This window comes from Gopherus flavomarginatus, chromosome 3 (assembly GCF_025201925.1).
Source record: "Gopherus flavomarginatus isolate rGopFla2 chromosome 3, rGopFla2.mat.asm, whole genome shotgun sequence".
Lineage (NCBI taxonomy): Eukaryota > Metazoa > Chordata > Testudines > Testudinidae > Gopherus > Gopherus flavomarginatus.
In genome coordinates, this window is record NC_066619.1 from 24,481,334 (window position 1) to 24,501,869 (window position 20,536).

The following is a 20,536-nucleotide window of genomic DNA, read 5'->3' on the forward strand; positions in this document are numbered from 1 at the left end:
CCAGGAGTGACAGGATGTCCTAATGACTGTATTTTAAAATCCCAGAAATGTGTCAGAGTAATACAGTCACGAATGTAAGAGATTTGATACATATCCTGCAGTCCATTCTTGGGAAAAATTCTTCAGTGCAAGTTTTGCCTGACTGCAAGAATTTGCACACAGAGGTTTAATAGCTGGTGGATTTAAATAATCATGTGTCTATTTTATATCTCATTGGAGAAGCCAAGAAATGTATCAAACATTTTACAATTATTTATCAAAGCCTTTTTTGGACTTTGACACAGTTGTGGTATCTTTCTTCTGACACAATTAAAATGACTCCCAGTGTAATCAATTACTGGATTTATTTAATACTTCACCTTTGATAAGCCCTAGTCATTATTAAAATCAGGATTTCATTAGATGTGTAAAAAGTAAAATCAGAAGAATCTTTTTATCATTAACACACTATACTCTGATGTCTCCAAACATTAGAGACCAACAATAAAATCAACAGGTGATGAGAACAGAGCAGGAAAATGTACACTATCACATTTCTATTTCTTTAATGGGAACATTTTGTTATACTCTGGATATGTGACATTCTTGCCGCCTTGATGTGTTTACAAAAAATGTACACAATTAAAATCAGTGGGCACTGATGAATGTAGATATTTTAAATGACCAACTTGTAAAAGAAAGAAATACATTACACACATAAAACAGAGGTTATATCCACAGTCATGAATACACATTCTCCTTTACACAAAAACAATAAATAAAATCACATTATATGCATATAGTTCTACTTACATCAGTACAATATACTGTGCAGCTTTCCATTCATTTTCTACTAGACTGATACTACATTTCTGTGTTGTCCAGTATTTTTACATTGATAATGAATAGTAACATCCCAAAAAAGGGGACAAAGTTAACTTCCACAGTCTCTATCCTGAGTCCTCTTGGTTTCGTGATAATTACATACTAGGCACAAGGAACAAAGCAAATCCATCCCATCACCTTCCTTTCAGCATCCTGCCCCAAAGCCTGGGGCTTTATATTTTTAGACATGCTCAATAAAATAAACACTCTTATTTAGGTAAGCACTTAGTTTTAGAGGTGAGATTCACCCCTGGGCAGAAGGTCAGCCCAAGTCCTATGTGCCACTTAAATTTAATGTAAGCCATATTTTGGGATTTAATTGGTGAATAGTCCTTAGGCTGGCCCTCTGAGCTTAACTATAAAATAATATAGACCGCATCCTGTGCAGAAAGCAAGAGCTTGATCCTGCTCTCACTGAAGTCAGTAACACATCAATGGGTGTACAATCAGTCCCTGAGTTTCTCTTTCTTTTCTCCCTCAACTCAACTGCGCAGGTATTAATTCTCTATTCCCAACAGACCTTTCCACACCTTGAATTCTTTGCTACACTAGAAGCCATTAAATAGTCAACACTTGCCAATCGTTACCCCACAGTCACCCCAGATATGTACTAAATACAAAGAAAAACTGTAATGATCTCGTATACCACTATGTGGTAACTGTTACACTGGATTTTTAGTGGTGCCTCCTATACTATACGGAGAAACACCCATGCATGTGGGTCATAGGGGATAAGGCGTCAAAGAAATGAACCAGATCTTCAGCTGGTAAATATCAGTGCAACTCTACTGAAGTCAATGTAGCTGTGCCAATAATTGTCAGCTGATGATCTGGCCTAATGTTTGTAAAACACATGGTTACACACTTTGCTGTGAGAGAATTGTGCAGTTATTCCTTGTGCAGATCATCTTAGATTAAGAAATTAACAATCAAAACAAGATTTTTTAAAATCCCTTATTAGGTACATTTCCTCTGCTTGCTCAAGTGTCTGGTAGGAACATTCACGCAACAGAAACACCAAGCAACAATTTACACCGAGTCAGGATTTTTAACCTTCTGAAGTTTCAGCACCTAATGAATCCACAAAAGGCGTCTGATGTGCTGTAGTTTAGCACATAAACTTTAACAGTGTCAGATTCTTCAGAGTATTTTGCAATCGATGCAGACTATTAACATTAGTGGTTAATGAGAAATTTTGAATGAACTCTAGTCCAGCACCTTTTAAAAGTCATTTTTGTAGGGTCTAAATGTGGTGTACACCAGTCAGAGGCATTTTGAAATGTGCATTCTGGAATAAGCAATTCTGGATTTAAAAAAAAAAAACCTACACAGTTATTTCATAATTAAACACTAATCCAAGATAAAGTCTCCAAGTCATAGCAATATTATTTTCCTGATAAAAAGTCAATAATATCCTTGTAAAACACCAAAGCCTCCCCTTTAAACCAGATGGGTAAAATATAAAGGGATGGTCTCCATTTCACATACATGCTAAATTTAAGACAGAATTAAGGCCAAAAAGACGTACACAGGTTTCTTGTGATTCCCAAGAGGAGAAAACACTATCATAGCCCATTGCACTACTTGTTAACCCCTTCAGATGGTCCAGTCCTGAAATCTTTCACTGGCAACATTTCTATTGACTTCAACAGAAATTTGGCCTCATATGGTCTACGGGATCATTTTCATTCCGTATTCGAAGATGTCTGAAAATAAAAGACCACACATCATTGAAACTCCTTTCTGACTAATATTTCTATAAACAGAGATGTGCACAGTGCAAATACTTCAACTTTCTCATGTGAAATGTGTCATTTAAACAAAAGCTCCTGTACTCATAAACTCTGCCTGCAGATATTCAGACAGCCAATGGGCATTAGGCATATATCTGAAAGCAGAGCTTTCCCCAACATCTTTAACTGCTACCAAAAAAAAAAAAAATTATGTATGAATTCTCTATTAACTATATCACTTTAACACGTATGGATGTGCTTAAGTTTGTGTGCTAAAGTGCTGGGCTCATTTGTGGCCTTTATATGTTGATTATTTGTTGTTATTGTTATATATGGATAGCCACAAATACAGGTTTTGGTTAAACAACTTTCTGAAACCCACATATTACAATACATTTTATTTACTTGTATAGCCCCTTAGATCCAAAGAATTCTTTAAAAACTTATTTGAAAATCAGTGTTTTTTGTTTGAATTTAAACATTGCCCTGCAGTATTTGAAGCCTAAGCTCTGAGCTACTGCAGGAGAACCAGAGAGGGAGACTGACTAGTCTATTTTCCTTGTCCAAATTGAGAAAAATGTAAAAAATAAACAAACTACATCAACGGTAAAAAGTAATGTTAAAAAATTGTTCACTTTTAATCATCTACAGTGTTATTACTAACACAGGACAGAGATTTTAAAAAAATAGCTAAACACGCATTCTTCCAACAGCAGTCTGCTATGCTCCCAATGTTATGGTGCCTCCTCTGGAAGTGAATAAAGTGGGTTGTGGTGCTTTAAGCTGTGGCCAGTCCTGCATAGGAGCCCCAGCTGGTGAGACTTCCTGGGCAATGCTATCTAGGGTTGTGATTAAAAGGATACAGATAATCCAGGGCTGCATGATTTTTTTTCAGCCTCACAGTGGCTCTCTAATTACCCTTTTCTGTTTTCTCCTCAATTCCATTTAGCTGAAACAAGATCATGTGATAAAAAATTGTACTGTTAATTACCCCAGATCCTCTACCTGGACTTAACTGTGCTTGGCACAAGACCAGGTGATGAGGACAAATGCAGCTTGAGCCCACCTTTGTGTTTCTGATCTGTGAGGCAGGTCGGGGGGGACAATAGATCAGCCTCCCGTGTATGTCACAGCAAACAAAATGTTTTGTTTTGTGAAAAAATATAATATTTTAAACTGCCCTGGTTTACTATAAAAACATTTTGGTTTTTATTTTTTGCTTTTTTCCTTCCCTCTTTTTCTTTCCCTACTTTCAGTAGCAAAACAGAAAATGAGAGAAAAAGAGGAAAAAAACAAATTGAATATTTCCAAAAGTGACAAACAAATCAAAATGAGTTTGAAACCAGTAAAAAATTTTGCTAACATTTTCAAAATCAGTTTCAACTAAAACATTTTAGAAATTTTCCAAAAAATTGATCAGCTTTTTTCAGCCAGCTCTAGTGCAATGTGAATTCTGCTCTAACCTATGCCAAGCTCGGTGGTTCATGGCTTGAGGGGGGCCAGTCTAGTGACCAAAGTTCACTGGGCTATAGTGGTACATTGGCCATGTCATTTTTTCAACAGACGCACACTGCAGACCTGGGCTGTGAAATGAGTTATGTTAGAGCCTCTACCTTACTCTGTGCTACCCAATGAGAGGGAATCCTTAAGGTCTCAAATCCACAGTTTCCAGCCGCTTTGATCTACTCTGGAGCAGCTCCAAGAATGGGCCCCTGCCTCGATGCCTGAGGAATCAGACAGAACTTCACAAATGCAGGCAGTAAACCCAGGACTGGCTCTAGGGGTTTTAGCGCCCTAGGCGCATGGCAATTTCGACGCCCCGCGCCCTGGTCCCGTGGCTCCGGTGGAGCTGCCGCAGTGGTGCCTGCGGGAGGTCCACCGGAGCCGCGGGAGCAGCCAACCGTCCGCAGGCACGACTGCGGCAGCTCCACCGGAGCTACCTGCCGCCCCCCCCGGCAAAATGCTACCCACCAATAATCCTGGCGCCCTACGCGATTGCCTAGGCCGCCTAAATGGAAGCGCCGGCCCTGAGTAAACCACATGCCCAGATACATATTTTAGAAAAAAGTAGATCAAACACATCAGCAAAATCTGTCCACACACTGAAAAAATAGAGAGCTGTAATAAAACAAATCGGGCCAAATTCTGCTCTCCATTTACTGTAAGCTACTTCGGTGCACTTTCTCTGGACTTACACTAGTGTAAATGATGGCAGAATCTGGCCCTTAGCGCAGTGGTCCCCAAACTTTTCCTCTCGCGCCCTCCCCCTTGCCAGTAATAGAATGTGTCTGCGCCCGCCCCGGGAGTGGAGTTATGGCTGGGCTGGGAGCCGCAGCTGGGGCCAGGAGCAGGAGCCAGCGGCTGAGAGTAGGGGTCGGAGCAGAGCTGTGGCCAGGGCCAGGAGTGGAGTCAGGGTATCCACTGTGGCCAGGAGCTGGGGCTGGAGCGGAACTGGGGGCAGAGTGGGGCTCGATGGAGCTCCCTCCCTGTCCCCTGGTAGGGGCTGGCATGGGCCCTGCTGTGCTGCCCCCAGATGTTCCTCTGTGCGCGCACACCCCAGGAGGGTATTCCCCAGAGTTTGGGGACCACTGCCTTAGGGACTAGTTTTAAGGGCTCTGTTAAAGAAAAGTTTTCTTAATATGAAAAATTGCCAGGATAAACCAAAGGATTCACAAACTTAGTAAATTTTCTCTCTCTCAGGCAATACTCTTAGAGCGATTACTCTCCAAATCAGGCATTCTAAATAATACCTACATTTCCTGACTAGAAAGTGTTTAGAACTTTTCTATATACAGTATAAAATAACCTACTTTTAACAGAGCCAGTCCTGCTCCAATTGAAGTCCATGATAAAATTAATGAGATAATTATCAAAGATACCAATGTCAGCAGGATCTGGATCAGGCCCCACAGCAGCATCTTAAAGCTCCAATCCTGCAGACGCTTTACTTTACCCATGTATGTAGTCAGTCTCATTGATTTGAATGTGTGTAAAGTTAAATGTCTGCAGGATTAGGGTCTAAATTTGTAATCTGAATAATTTTTTGCAATTTTACAACTAAGTAATCAATTGCATTTTACTTTAGCTAATTAATTATTTGCATTCTGCACATGCCTGGGGAAGAGGGAGGGGAAAAAACTGGTTAATATTCATAAACCAAAATAACTTTTATTTACATCAATGACTTCCTGTGTACATTATTCACACTGTAAAAATATTTCTTCAAACCTTCTCGCCTTGACTTTTAATTTTATCAAAGCCAAAATAGACCATTTCTAATCGAAAAATACAAGATAAAGAAACCTAAAAATAAAATGCTAGCACGGAATGTCATTTTTATAAAAAAAAAATCTTTTGAATTACCGTTACTGTACAAACACTCCCCTATTATTAATATTTACAGAGTCTGGATCGTACCCTCCTCTCACTGAAATCAGGGGCATTTCTGCCATTGACTTCAATGGGAGCAGAAGCCAGCCCTTTAGGTACTGCACTAGCCTTTCTAAGAGGTGGTGATCGTGGAGAGAGAGAAGGATGATGACTCTTCTGGGATGTTTTGTTACAATATAAAAGCATATGTTAGGCTGAAGAAAAAGCACTTCTACTCCAGGGTTCTGTTTCTCCCTTTGCTTATGTCCCATACCAGTGAAACGCCACTGACTGCAATGAAGCTACTCTTGACTTACACTACTATAAGTGAGAAGAGATTCAGTCTCTGTATTCCCTGTCTTGATTTTGATACTGTACGTGCAATGAAAAAATGACTTGAGTGCTTCCACCCCCTACTTTCTCAATAGTTATTTACATCTCAAGTGCCAACTCCTGAGATTAAACTCTAGCGGTCTTATCCTGCACCTACTGAGGTCCAGGGCAAAGTGGCCCATTGGTTTCAATAATGCAGGAAGCCCATAATGAAGACATCTTTATTTTAATGGCAAAGCAGCACTGAAACCACATTTTGATATCCTTGCTTGTGATGCAGCTAAGAAAGGAAGCACTAGGAGTTAAAAAGAAGGGGTCAGGAAGAAGCATTCCCAGCCCTAAGCACAAAACTGCTGCCCTCAATAAATGTCTTAGAAAATACCCTCTCAAAACACTAAGAACATCCTATAATGTGAAATTATCTTTTTTTTTCCACGAGATGAAAGGCCATGTGGCATAATGTGATTAGTAAATCATTCCTGAGTTTTTGAAAGAAATTAAGATAAAATGACTCTACTGCTTAAAGAATTAGTTCTTCAAGAGCCTCTTCTTTTACACTGATGTCTTTGGTTTTGTCCATTTCCCTAAAGTTTTTTTCAGGAAGAATGAGATTTTTTTTCTTCTTTACGCGGCAGAAAAATGAGATCTAATGGAGTCTTCACGTAACTGTCGATGCTTGCCCACATTACACTCTTCCTGTTGACTTCGTCTCTCAATAGTTATTCTGTATTTCTTTCTGCATGAAAGGAGAGGAACAGAGTGAGAAATCCTCCCTCAATAACAAGATAATAGGACTTCTCTTTCAAAGAATGCCTACAGGGGAGAACTGGGTTTCTGTTGAGAAATGAGAAGTGACAGAATCTGAAACCCTGGTAAAAGATTAAAGTCATTTGCCTTGAAGCATTTTGCCCTAGCCCAAGAATTCTGTGTAAAAGTTAACAGGCATTCTCAAGGCACGCAGACACAAACATTTTCTTCTTTGACAATTTGTGAACTAAACGATTAGGACGTTTTTGTATAGTGGCATGGGAACTATGCCAGATTACTCTTTTTGCATTGATCAGAGCCAAATTACTTTCTTATACCAGACATGGGGGCCACTTTCTGTGGGATCCGCACAATGGATCTGACTCTTTATGCAGTCAAAACTCCCACTGAAGCCAGATACTATCTAATTAGCTCCTCACAACATCTACATGAGATACATTAGTGTGTTTATATCACTGGAAGGGATCTTAAGGAAAACTGGAAAAGAGATTTAAATGATATCTAAGGGGTATATTAAATTGCTTGTGCATCAGCCATAGTTTTCCATGTGTGCCCACCTCAAGCCCTTATCAAGAGTTTCTTTATATTATTCATACATCAAAGTAAGGTACTAAACCCACTTCCTCCCATAAACCTCCAAAATGAAATTTTAGAAACTCTGAGTCTAATACTTTTAATATTACATCTATGAACCCACTGGGTTTCAGGGCTAATTATTCAAAAGGGCCTCAAACCAGCCCCTGTTGTACATGCAGTTTTTGCACAATATTGCTTTTGCACACAAATGACACAATGTTCACATACACAGGAAATTTGCATTCAATTTGCATGAACAAGAGGATTTAAGTCCAGGATTTCCAAAGTTAGGCTTCTGAAGATGCAGCTAGGCACTTAACGTGCTAACACCCTTTTGAAAATGCTAACAAGTGCCTAACTCCCATTGAAATCAATGGGACTTAGGCACCTAGCTGCTTTTGAAAATCCCACTAGTCATCTTTCTGAATCTTTAGGTACCTAAATACTTTTTAAAAAACAGACTCTTACTTCATGTATATTCTATAATTTCTTTGTGCATGGAAGGTGTTGAGGCACAAAACCAGGCCATTTTTGGAAATATAGCCTTTTACTTCCTTTCAACACAATATAGCAGAAGAACTATGGTTCTGATTTTTCAACAAAGTGTAGTTGTACACTCAAAGATATGCAAGAAGTTGTATCCCTAATTGTGGTAATTACACATGCAGATGACCAAATAGTTGTATAACTATATTTGCATGCACATTAGTGTAACTGCTTCATAACTATGGATGCAGATACAAATAATTTTTGTGAACACAATCCTATATGTGCTTTTCTTAAAATCTGGCCCAATTTGTCCAGTGAATATATGCCAGGTCTGATATTTAATTCTTGCCATTCATTCTAATGGATTAAATAAGGCCCTAACCCTCCACTCCCTAATGTCAATGTGTGCAGAATTCGTCCCCAAATGTCAACGTCAGAAGCACTTGGGGCAAGTCCTCTGCTGGTGCATACTCTCAGTTTACACCAGCAGAGGACTATGGATCTGCCCCCTAGTGTGTGTAAACTTAAAAAAAAATACCACCCTTATATTTTGTACTTTCAAATTGGGAGTGTTGTAAAAGATGCAAGGGTCTGGCTGTGACCATGCACAAAGTAAATTATAAAGGCACGTTTGTACCATCTTTTTGTCTTTTTCAAAACATAAATGGGGTCTTTAATCATGTATTTATGTACTTGAAAACTGTTATCCCGTCCCCCTCAGTCTTTTCTTCTCCAGACTAAACAGACCCATTTTTTTCAATTTTCCCTCTTAGGTCATGTTTTCCAGACCTTTAATCATTTTTGTTGCTCTTCTCTGGACTTTCTCTAGTTTGTCCACATCTTTCCTGAAATGTTGCCCCCAGAACTGGACACAATACTCCAGTTGAGGCCTAATCAGTGCAGAGTAGAGCAGAAGAATTACTTCTCATATCCAGTTTACAACACTCCTGCTAATACATCCTAGAATGATGTTTGCCTTTTTTGCAATAGTGTTACACTGTTGATTCATATTTAGCTTGTGATCCACTATGACCCCCAGATCCCTTTCCACAGTACTCCTTCCTAGGCAGTCATTTCCCATTTTGTATGTGTGCAACTGATTGTTTCTTCCTAAGTGGAGTACTTTGCAATTGTCCTTATTGAATTTCATCCTATTTACTTCAGATGATTTCTCCAGTTTGTCCAGATCATTTTGAATTTTAATCCTATCCTCCAAAGCACTTGCAACCTCTCCCAGCTTGGTATCTCCTGCAAGCTTTATAAGTATACTCTCTATACCATTATCTAAATCATTAACAAAGATACTGAACAGAACCTGACCTAGAACTGATCCCTGCAGACCCCACTTCATTTGCCCTTCCAGCTTGACTGTGAACCACTGATAACTACTCTCTGGGAACAGTTTTCCAACCAGTTATGCACCCACCTTATAGTAGCTCCATTTCCCTAGGTTTTTTTTATGAGAAGGTCATGTGAGACAGTATCAAAAGCCTTACTGAAGTCAAGATATACCACATCTACCACTTCCCCCTACCCACAAGGCTTGTCACCGCCGTTTCCACAAGGCTTGTCAAAAAAAGCTATTAGGTTGGTTTGACACAATTTGTTCTTGACAAATCCATGCTCACTGTTACTTATCATCTTATTATCTTCTAGGAGTTTGTAAACTGATTGCTTACTTCTTTGCTCCATTATCTTTCTGGCTACTGAAGTTAAGTTGACTCATCTGTAATTCCCCAAATTGTCCTTATTTCACTTTTTATAGATTGGTACTATATTTGCCCTTTTCCAGTCCTCTGGAATCTCTCCCATCTTTCGTGACTTTTCAAAGATAATTGATAATGGCTCAGATATCTCCTCAGTCAGCTTCTTGAGTATTCTAGGATGTATGTCATCAGGCCCTAGTGATTTAAAGACATCTAAGGTGTCTAAGTAATTTTTTCCTTGTTCCTTCCCTATTTTACCTCTGAACCTACCTCATTTTCACCAGCACTTATTAAGTTAGATGTCCAATTGTTAGTAAACTTTGTGAAAAGTGAAACAAAGAAGTCATTTAGCACTTCTGCCATTTCCACATTTTCTGTTATTGTCCCCATCCCCACCATTGAGTAATGGGCTACCCTGTCCTTGGTCCTCCTCTTGCTTCTAATGTATTTGTAGAATGTTTTCTTGTTACCCTTTATGACTCTAACTAGTTTGATCTTGTTTTGTGTCTTGGCCTTTCTAATTTTGTCCCTACGGACTTGTGTTATTTGTTTATATTCACCCTTTGTAATTTGAATTAATTTCCACCCTTTTTAGGACTCCTTTTTTGAGTTTCAGATAATTGAAGATCTCTTGGTAAAGCCAGGGTGGTCCCTTGCCATTTGTCCTATCTTTCCTATGCAGTGGGATAGTTTGCTCTTGTGTCTTTAATAATGTTTCTTTGAAAAACTGCTAACTGTCTTGAACTGTTTTCCCCTTAGACTTTCTTCCCATGGCTGACTTAATGATATGGAGAGGGAATTAAAACTTCTTAGAGCAGTACTTTTCCACCGTAATGTGTATTCATTGACTGTGCAATTGACCAGCATTGACTGCCCAGTAAAATTTGGACTTTAAGTATCTTCTGAGCAAAACTAGTCAAATATCGGAGATATTTCAGAATGATTGCTTAAGATGGGCTTGTACATCAGAAACACAGGTTTCATTATGTTTCATTTTGTTAACCTGTATTTCAAAAACAGTAAAAAAGGGGCAGTTGTCTTAATTGTTACTGTTGCATAAAAACATTATTTCATTGTAATATACAAGGAATCAAATGTATTCTTTTTACTTATTTTCTTCCATGCATAAGGAAATACAGAACAACATGTATAATATGCTCAACAGTTAAGTCAATGGAAGTTTTGCCTGAGATGTACAATGGCCTCGAATGTTGGTTGACAGTATAAGATTTAAAAATACACAAACAACCTAGCAACAAAGCATTTGGTCCTGCCTCTTGGAACCCACAGAAACTCAACAATTCCCTTTGGCCAACCGTGCTAAAGCAGTCACTTTGAAATATCTCCAGTATAAAACTGTTTAATTTTGTTCAGCAGTTAATTAAAGACATTACTCTGCTCTACTAGGCAGCTGGTCCTGTGCGCAATCACTACATGCACAATGCTGAAAAATTGCCATAGGAAAGCTTTCCACACCTGTGAGCTTTATTATGTTAGCCGTGAATTTACTGGCAATACTAACACAAGTAAAATTACCCACAAGCATAAGGGATTGAAGGATCAGGGCCTAATACACAATAAAGCTGACTCAAGCATACAAAACAGCTATTGAGACAGTAAAGTGAATGAACTGGCTTCAGTGGGAGTTTTGCCCCAGAGAAGTAGGCCCTTGTTTTAGCACTTGTCGTCTCCTCTCCCCATACCAGACACAGGCATGCAAGGTGTGGAGAGGTTTGGGCTCTGTAGGTAGCTAAGGAACTTTTAGTAACCGGGACTAACCTGAAAATGTAGAAAGCCATTAGTAATCCTGCTCCAAGTAAGGCACCCACTACGATCCCTGTAACTGCTGACTCTCCCAGGCCACCTGCTTGAAAAAGCAAAAAGAAATAAACGATCAGCATTCATACCCGGAACTGTTCATGTTCACATTTTGGAAAATATGTGTTAAAGAAATGACCAATGCAAAAAAATTACTAGAGCTGTTTATAACCTCGTTCAGATGGGGCTTGAGGGGAACCTCTCCTTTGGTTCAAACTCATGTGATTTTATTTTCCTCTCTGCTTTACTCTGAGTGTTGGGGGTCAACCCTCTCACCACCACAAAATCAAAGGAACACTCAGTCACAGTTGTAATAAAGGTGTGATATAGAGAAATGCTGGTAAGAGATGAGTGTGTAGGGCCTACCCCTCACGATAGGGGCTAGGATTACAATAGATGACATGGCAGGGGTCAGGGTCTAATGACTGCAGCAGCTACTATGACAGAAATGACTGAGTTTCACCTGGGTTAACCTCAAAATTGTACACCAGCCCAGGTTTAATGCAAGGATGGGCTCATCTTCACTCAGTAGCCTCACAGATCTCAGCAAACCTTTTGATGAACCTGGGCTGAGTTTCAAGTAAAATTCACGTGATTTTAATTCTGTGCTGAAAGTTTTGCACATGAAGTTACAGTCAACAAATGACTATGTGAACACAATCAGAAATCAATATTCAGCTGAATGGTGAGAACATAGCACTTTGCCACAGAGTTGAGTAGGGGGCAGAGCAGAGATGCAATGACCCAGGGCGAGCTCAGGGAAGAAAGTCCCTCTAGGGAGCAAAAAAGGAGCATGCTCGCGGCATCAGTCTTTAGGAGGGCATAGCCTGCTTCTCTTGCCATGCCTGGCCCACACCACAGGCTGGTACAGAGGAAGGGGGAAGCCATGGACCCGACTCCTCTTCACGCTTCTTTGACTCTTTGAAGGGCATTGCTGCTCCCCACCCAGGGACACATGGAGATAACAAGGGGGCACAAATGCCCTGTCCCCCTCTGTGCTAGTCAGGGACAGACCAGGCCAGAATGAATGTATACAGAAAATTATAGAGTACAGCTATTGTTTTAAATCTTAATGGAAAAGAGGGAAATAATACTGTCGAGCTGGAGGTATCTCCCAGCTCCAGAGCTAGCAATTCATCTCCTGCAAAACCCTCCTTATAAAAGGGGAGCTAAGACCATCCTTTTGAGGGAGATGTCCACAGCAGAGGGAAACTTGCCACAGAAATATTGCAAGTATCTTCTTCCAGTCACCTCACTGTCCCCTCTGTGAGGCATGTTCTGTGAACACAAGGAACTGGAAAGAGATGGGGCTGCTCAAGTTGAGAATCCCTGGAGGGCACCATCCCAAACCCCGTGGAGAGTTAATGCTCTTCTTATCAGCATCTGTCAAAGAGGTATGATTACGCCTTGTCTCGGGGGACAAGCTTGCATATTCCAGCTACTCACTGTGTTTGCTCCCTTCTGGCCTGCGGAGAACTACCTGTTTATTTTCCTGGAAGGAGACTTTCATGGGCTTAGGGCCAACACAGACGTATCTGTAGCATAATGGGCATGCACCAGCTTAATGATGGGAGTCTGACAAGAAGTTGCATATCTGCTTGAGCTTTTTTGTTCCCAGTAGCAGCATGCAATGTCTGGGAATAAAGATCTGTTCCAGCCATTATAAACAGAACTATTTCAATACGGCACAACTGTCAAGTTACTGCTGGCATTTTCAGGCCCAGCAACTTTGACAGTGTTCCATTAAGGAATGTGAGTGTAAACAAGAGGATGCTGTCTCTCTCTCTTACAGCTTGGAAGGAAACATTAAGTCACTAAACTTACATGATTTACAAGGCGTATTGTTCGTGTGCTCTAAAACTCTGTTTTCATCTATTCTCAGCTTGCCAGGACCCCAAGGATACTTCACATTTGATCGAATTTCAAAACGCCCTTGCTTTCCATAGTAGTCCCCAATCACCTGTGTAAAAACAAGAAATGATAATGCTTTTCTCATGAATTTATTCCCAGAGAAAAGAGACACACTGGACAACTGCATGTGCTTGGAACCTTGTGAAACGTCCTGATTATTCACAGGACTTGAATAAGTTGCCCTGTCAGAATCCCACTGATGCGATCAATAATTAGCAGCTGTCATAAACAGATAAGTAAGAGTTAATAGAACAGAAGTACTTCATATCTCTTTTGCCTGTAAAGGGTTAACAAGATCGGTGCGCTTGGCTGTCACCTGACCAGAGGACCAATCAGGGGACAGGATACTTTCAAATCTTGAAGGATGGAAATTTGTGTGTGTGCTGTTAGATTTTGGTGGTTGTTCTCTCTGGGGGCTCAGAGTGACCAGACGTGCAACCAGGTTTCTCTCCAATCTCTCCGATACAGGCTCTTATAAGTTCAGAATAGTGAGTACTAGGTAGATAAGGCGAGTTAGGTTATGTTTGTTTTCTTTATTTGCAAATGTGTATTTGGCTGGGAGGAGTTCAAATGTGTATTTGGCTGGAAGGAGTTCAAATTTGTATTTTGCTGAAAGGATTTTAATTTGTACTTGTATACTTAGGCTGGGAGGGTATTCCCAGTGTCTATAGCTGAAAGACCCTGCAGCTATTCCATTTTAAATTTATGAAAATAATTTTTACTGTTTTTCTCTCTTTAATTAAAAGTTTCTTTTTTAAGAACCTGATTGTTTTTTTTTTATTCTGGTGTGAGACCCCAGGGGACGGGGTCTGGATTCACCAGGGAATTGGTGGGGAGAAAGGAGGGAAGGGAGAGAGAAAGGTTAATTTCTGTCTGTGTTAGGATTACTGTCTCTCTCAGGGAGAGTCTGGGAGGGGGAGAGAGAAGGAGGGGGGAAGGTGAATTTTCCTCTCTGTTTAAGATTCAAGGAGTTTGAATCACAGTGATCTTCCAGGGTAACCCAGAGAGGGGAAGCCTGGGAGAGGCAACGGTGAGGGAAAGGGTTTACTTTCCTTGTGTTAAGATCCAGAGGGTCTGGGTCTTGGGGTTCCCCGGACAAGGTCTTGGGAGGACCAGCATGTACAAGGCACTGGAATTCCTGGTTGGTGGCAGCGCTACAAGTACTAAGCTGGTAATTGAGTTTAGAGGAATTCATGCTGGTACCCCATCTTTTGGACGCTAAGGTTCAGAGTGGGGGTTTATACCATGACAGCAGCACTTATGGCTATGGACAAAATTCTAGATTATAAATCTAGGGCTTTCCATACGTTGCTCTGCTTTAGTTACTGAAATCAATTTCACCAGCTTTCTGCCTCAAACAGTAAATGGCCAGGGTTCAGAGATAATTTGGAGTTAGCTTTTTTAAAACTTTGTGATGGTTCTTGAAATGGTTCCTGATGGGGTGTACCAAGCCTTTTGTGGCCCACTGCTGGAGGCTCTACAATCCTACTACACCTCTCCCCAAGAAAGGAGCAGGAAAGGTGGGCCTTCCAGACCTGCCTGGAGCGGCTGCACAGATACAGCCAATCAGAGCCCAGGAGGCTCAGATAAAAAGGAGCTGTAGAACTGTAGCAAGTAAGTTCCTGGGACCAAGGGCTGAGGAAGGGTGCTTTTTTCTGGACAAAGGAGCTTGAGTGGCAACCAGAGTTTGGTTCTGACTACAATCATTTAAGCTGGAAGACAGAGGACCTGAGACCTTTAACCCTAAGATAAGTGGATGAAGATAAAGGGGCCAGGTGAGAAGAGGTTTAGGGAAATAGCAACAATGAACTGAAGTGAGTGGTATGTGGCTGCTGTGTGTGTGGCTGCTGGTGGGCTGGAACATGGAGTAGTAGGCAAGCCCAGGCTCCCCTACCAGCCACTAGCAAAGTATTGTAAACCCTGTGAAGGGGACAAAGCTTGTTTGGGAACTTCAGCCAAGGGCTGACTTTAAAGGGCCCAGAGCCAGAACTGAAGGCCCTAGTAAGAACTCTTCCTACCTCAGAAGGGGTTCATTTTGACTGCGACCAAGCTGGAGGACTGAGCCACTGGAGGGCTACCAAGAAAGGTCGACAACCTACAGGGGTGCCAGGAGTGGGAAAGACCTGCAGTATCTCATGCAGTAGCAGGTGCTCCAGAGGTGTTATAGGCCAGAACAAAAACCCTTTAATCTGATCCTCCACAAACTTTTTGGCATTTGAAATCTGGACTCAGATCCTGACTTTCTTGCATGGAGACCATCTCTACCAAGTTCATGGACCTCAGTAAACCTGGACCAAGGGTTTTGGGGTTGTAAAGAAACTTAAAAGCAGGAAAGCTTGGCCTGATTTTGGGTTCCATTTTATAACGTTCTGAGAGGTCTACATGCATTTCTGTTTTCTGTTCAGGATTTTGGGTTCACATGTGAGAGTTTCAAAATCTAGATTAGGATTCTGAACTCTGAACTTCCTTAAAATTCAAGGCTGTATGTAATCAAGTTTGTGAGTTGGTTCCTTCCTTAATATTATATGTCCAAGAAGATGATTCATGTTGCATCCAACTAAACATATAGGATATGGTTTACTACTGCAGCAATCCAGTTTAATGCCAGTGGAACAACAGAGCTACAACAGTATACAGATGGAATAATACAGTAGGGAATCTGGCCCAAATTATCTGTATAATTAGCAGAGTAAAAGAGGCTGCTTTCTATCTACTTGATGAAATTCACACAGGAGAATATTTTAGGCTCCCATTTGTGGGTGCAGTTTGCAGAAATAAAATGCAAGAACAAATGAGTAGCTGCATCTCTACCTGATTTGTGCCTCCAGTCAAGTACTGCAGTTAGAGGAACAAATATCCAGATATGTGAACGGCATGGGCAAAAATGCAGGAATAAATCCTGCCTGCAAAAGGAGAAGAGCTGCCCACCCTTCTGAAAATATTCCCTAAAATGTATAAATATTAATGAAGAAAATTTAAAAAAAAATGGAGGGCCAAATTCTGCCTTTAAGTAACATGCACGGATGCCAGGGAAGTTAATGTAAGTGGTGCATTTGCATCAGAAGATATAATTGTCTGGGCTTAAAGTAAAATTTGTTACTTTCCTTATCTGAGCCACTGAGGCATGTTGAGGTGTGAAATTCACCATTGTACATAGGTCCTGCCCAAGCTAGATGTGCCACACAAATCCTATTTTGAGGGCTTACATAAGACTTAAATGGAGTATACTTGCTACATGCACAGGAGAATTTCACGTTGAAGGAGTCTGCATTTCTCTGCCATTAGTGCAACTGTAGTTCAAATCTTTACTGGAAACACTTTTATTCATATTCCAACTAACAATTGCTCAGATATGGGACTGCAGGTATAGCAAAGTGGAGAGGGTGCAGAAAAGAGCCACAAACATTATTCAAGGGCTGGAGAAAATGCTTTACAGTGAGAGACCTGAAAAGCTCAATTTTTTTAGTGTATCAAAAACAAGCTTGAGAGGCAACTCAGTTACAGTATATAGTACCCAGTATTTTTTTCCCCCATGAAGGTACTTAAAGGGCTCTTTAACTGAGCAGAGAAAGGCATAACAAGAATGAATGGCTGGAACCTGAAGCCAAACAAATTCACATTAGAAATGTGTGGGTGATTAACCACTGGAACAAACTGCCAAGGGAAGTGATGGATTTTCTCTCTCTCGATGTCTTCAAATTAAGATGGTTGCCTTTCTGGGAGATACGTTTTAGTCAAATACCCATTACTGAGGTCAATATAGGGGTAACTGGGTGAAATGCAATGGAGGTCAGACTAGATGATCTAATGGTTCCTTCTGATCTTAGAGTCTATGTATGAAGCTGTGAGCAGGGTTCTGGCCAACGCATGCACTCATCTGGCTCAATTCCATTGAGGAACTAATGTTTTCATGACCAGATGGAAGGAACCAGTGAAATAAATTAAAAAAAAACAACAATGGCTCAAAGAAAGAGGCCAGGTTATAAATCAGGGCAAGGACAGCGGAAAAACCTGAGCAAAACAGACACAATTAACAACTAATAGATTACAAAAATGAAAGGAAGAAATTAGCATGAGACATACTTTTGAAGAGAAACAGAAATACACCATCGAAGGGGAAAAAGAGAAATTCAACAGGAAATGAAAGGCAAGCAGAAGCAAAGCAAGGGAGAATGAAATTACTAAAAAAAAATCAATACAAATAGGGGCTGATCACACAAGATCTTTCCCCCGTAATCAGTCCTACTGACTTCAAATAGCTATGACTACTCATGTAAGTATCTGCAGGTTAGGTTCAGAGTTTTCAGTCACTTGTATCTATAGAAATGTATTAGTGGCCCGGCCTGGCCCTGTAAATCATTACTCATGTGACTAGACCTTACTCACTGGGACTATTCAAATGAGGTCACTGGAACTTTCTGAGTTGTTATGAGCTTGTCTGCACTGCACTGTTAGTTCGAGGTATAACTTGAGTGTTGGCCTTAACCTAACTCCCATGCACATATATCTAGCTTGAGTTAAGTGGTGCTTTAAACTCTAGCTAGTTGGACTCTGTGCTGAATCAGCCACAGACAGTGGTTTTGCGCTCACCTCACCTAGTTTACCTCATGGTAAAACTAAAGTGCCTTATCTTCACTGTGTCATTACCTTGGATAACTCATGTGTTTTAGCTTCCCTGGGGTAAAAATATACCTTTTCTTACCAGTGAAGACAGGGACTTAGTCATTTTACTCTGCAACTTCTCTTTTTCAAACTATATCTCAGGATCAGCTAAGATACAGAGCAAGGGTGGCCACATCGCGGCTTGCAAACCACATGCAGCTCTTTTTCAGTTAGTGTGGCTTGCAGAGCTGGCCCCCTCCCTCCCATTCTCTGCCTACCAGGCTGGGGGTGGGGAGTTTGGGACCTTTGCCCTGCAGTGGGGCTTGGGGCTTCTGCCCAGAAGGGGAGGGGTGCCTGCTGGGGCTTGGGACTTCAGCCCCTAGATCCAGCAGGCGCCCCCCTCAACCCCACAGGGCTGAAGTCTCTAGACCTGGCAGGCACCTCCTCAAGGGCTGAAGCATTTCATAGAATCATAGATTATTAGGGTTGGAAGGGACCTAAGGAGATCATCTAGTCCAACCTCCTGCTTTGAGCAGGGGGTTGGACTAGATGATCTCCTGAGGTCCCTTCCAACCCTAATAATCTATGATTCTATGAGCCCGAGCCCCGGCAGGTGCTCCCTGACCCCACACGGCAGAGGCCCTTAGTCCTAGCAGGCGCACCCAGCTCTCAAACTTCTGAAGATTATCGCATGCGATGTGGAATGTCAATAAGTTTGGCCACCCCTGATACAGAGCCTAGTCCTATAAAGTCTTACACCCAAGTAATCCTTTGAGTGAGAATTGATTTGTAGAACTGGGTTTTACGCTTTAAGATTACTTTTACAAGCTGGATTTGCACTTAGGGTTTGTAGGATTATGTTATGACATTTTAATACACACAAATAATTATCCGTCTACTGAGTAAGCAGACAATATGATGGTACATTATACTGCGACATCTCGTCAGTAGGCATTTGCAGTTATCTTTATTTTCTTACCTCCTGTGTGCCTGCTTCTGGGTTGGTCATTGCAATCACTGAGAAATCCCCATATCGGTCTCCATTGGCATCGATGGATACCTGCCCTGCAATGCCTAGAGAATGGCATGTAAGGAATTAGAAAATTAATTAGTTAAAATGTTGGACTCTTCCAAGGAAAACAAAAATATGAGTGGACAGATTTTTACAGACTGATACTTGACAGGAAATTTCATCGGTCTCACAGCACTTTTATTGGCATTCCAGAAGAAATTGTAATTTCATCTCAGCGTCTGCATTCCGAAACGCTTAACATTTCTCCTTTTGAAATATAAAATATGTGAGCCTGTGTGGGGAATATGTGAAAAAAAATGTAATCCAGAAACTCAGAGCACTGGAATAAAAATAAAAATGCATTTCATGCAAGTTAATTTACATAAGGCCTTGTCCTGAAATAGACAACAAAGCCCAAGTGAAAACACACATGCTCATGTGAAGCTGGGAACTAATGAAACAGAGACCAAGGCCAGAGTCAGCAGCTCCAACATGTGGTACACCTGTGGAGTTGGTTTATTGCTGTTCTCACTGGATATGATATGGGGGGATATAGCTGCTTTACTGTGAGATAAATCCTGCCCTCATTTAAATTCCATAGTCTTCATTGGGGCTGAAAAATTTGATCCTGAAAGGGCGCTGTTAATCTTACAGGCTCCAGTTCAGTAAAGTACTTCCTGCACATGCTGAAGTCTCACTGTCAAGCTTAAACGTATGTTTACGTGCTTTGCAGAATTGGGGCCTTGTTTTCTTTCTTCTCTATGTTACAGGTAGAGATCAAGGGAATTATTAAACATTCACTGAAGCAATGAGACCCTTCCCATAGAATTCAATGGCGCTGAATTATGCACACATCCCCCCCCAAGAATATACTGTGTGGGTTTGACAGACCCACAGCTCATATAGACTTAAATCAGAGTTTGCGGTAATCAGTCCTTTTTAAGGTCAAGGCTCTATACAAATTTCTATGCATGAAATTGGGTTCAATTCTTATCTTTTCAATGTTTCTGGTTACAGCTTTGAGAAAGACACATTCAGCACTTGTCGTCAGTTTCTCAAGTCCTCGGCTTGGCACCTGCCCTCAGTGACTAATCTCCAGTGAAACGTAGGGTCAGTTTATCCATTGGTGTAAATTGATGTAGCTCTACTGAAGACCAGGGTTCCATTCCAGTTTACACCCCCAAGGCTCTGGCTCAGAATGTACACAGTAACAGCCGAATGCATTTCTGTCAAAGACACTGTAGAACTTTGTGAATACACACTTATGACTGGGAAACTGTGTGCCAAATCCTGAAATTCTTAGTGAGTTTTTAATTCAATTTTAACTCACAGAACAACTCCACTAAAGTCACTGG

At 40.9% G+C, this 20,536-nt stretch overlaps 1 protein-coding gene across 5 annotated transcripts in view; it reads right to left on the reverse strand.

Annotated features, from left to right (window-relative positions):
• Nucleotides 1–327: 327 nt before the first annotated feature.
• Nucleotides 328–20,536, reverse strand: part of NPR3 (natriuretic peptide receptor 3) — a 75,099-nt gene continuing 54,890 nt past the window's right edge. For 3 of the 5 annotated variants that reach the window (XM_050943805.1, XM_050943803.1, XM_050943801.1), the window contains 4 exons: nucleotides 19,149–19,243; nucleotides 13,481–13,616; nucleotides 11,618–11,705; nucleotides 328–7,035 (listed from right to left, as the gene is read on the reverse strand). In XM_050943805.1, coding sequence (XP_050799762.1) covers nucleotides 6,924–7,035; nucleotides 11,618–11,705; nucleotides 13,481–13,616; nucleotides 19,149–19,243 — 431 coding nt within the window. In that variant the 3' untranslated portion in view covers nucleotides 328–6,923. The remainder of the gene's footprint in view (nucleotides 7,036–11,617; nucleotides 11,706–13,480; nucleotides 13,617–19,148; nucleotides 19,244–20,536) is intronic. The other 2 variants (XM_050943802.1, XM_050943804.1) reach the window with 2 other exon arrangements.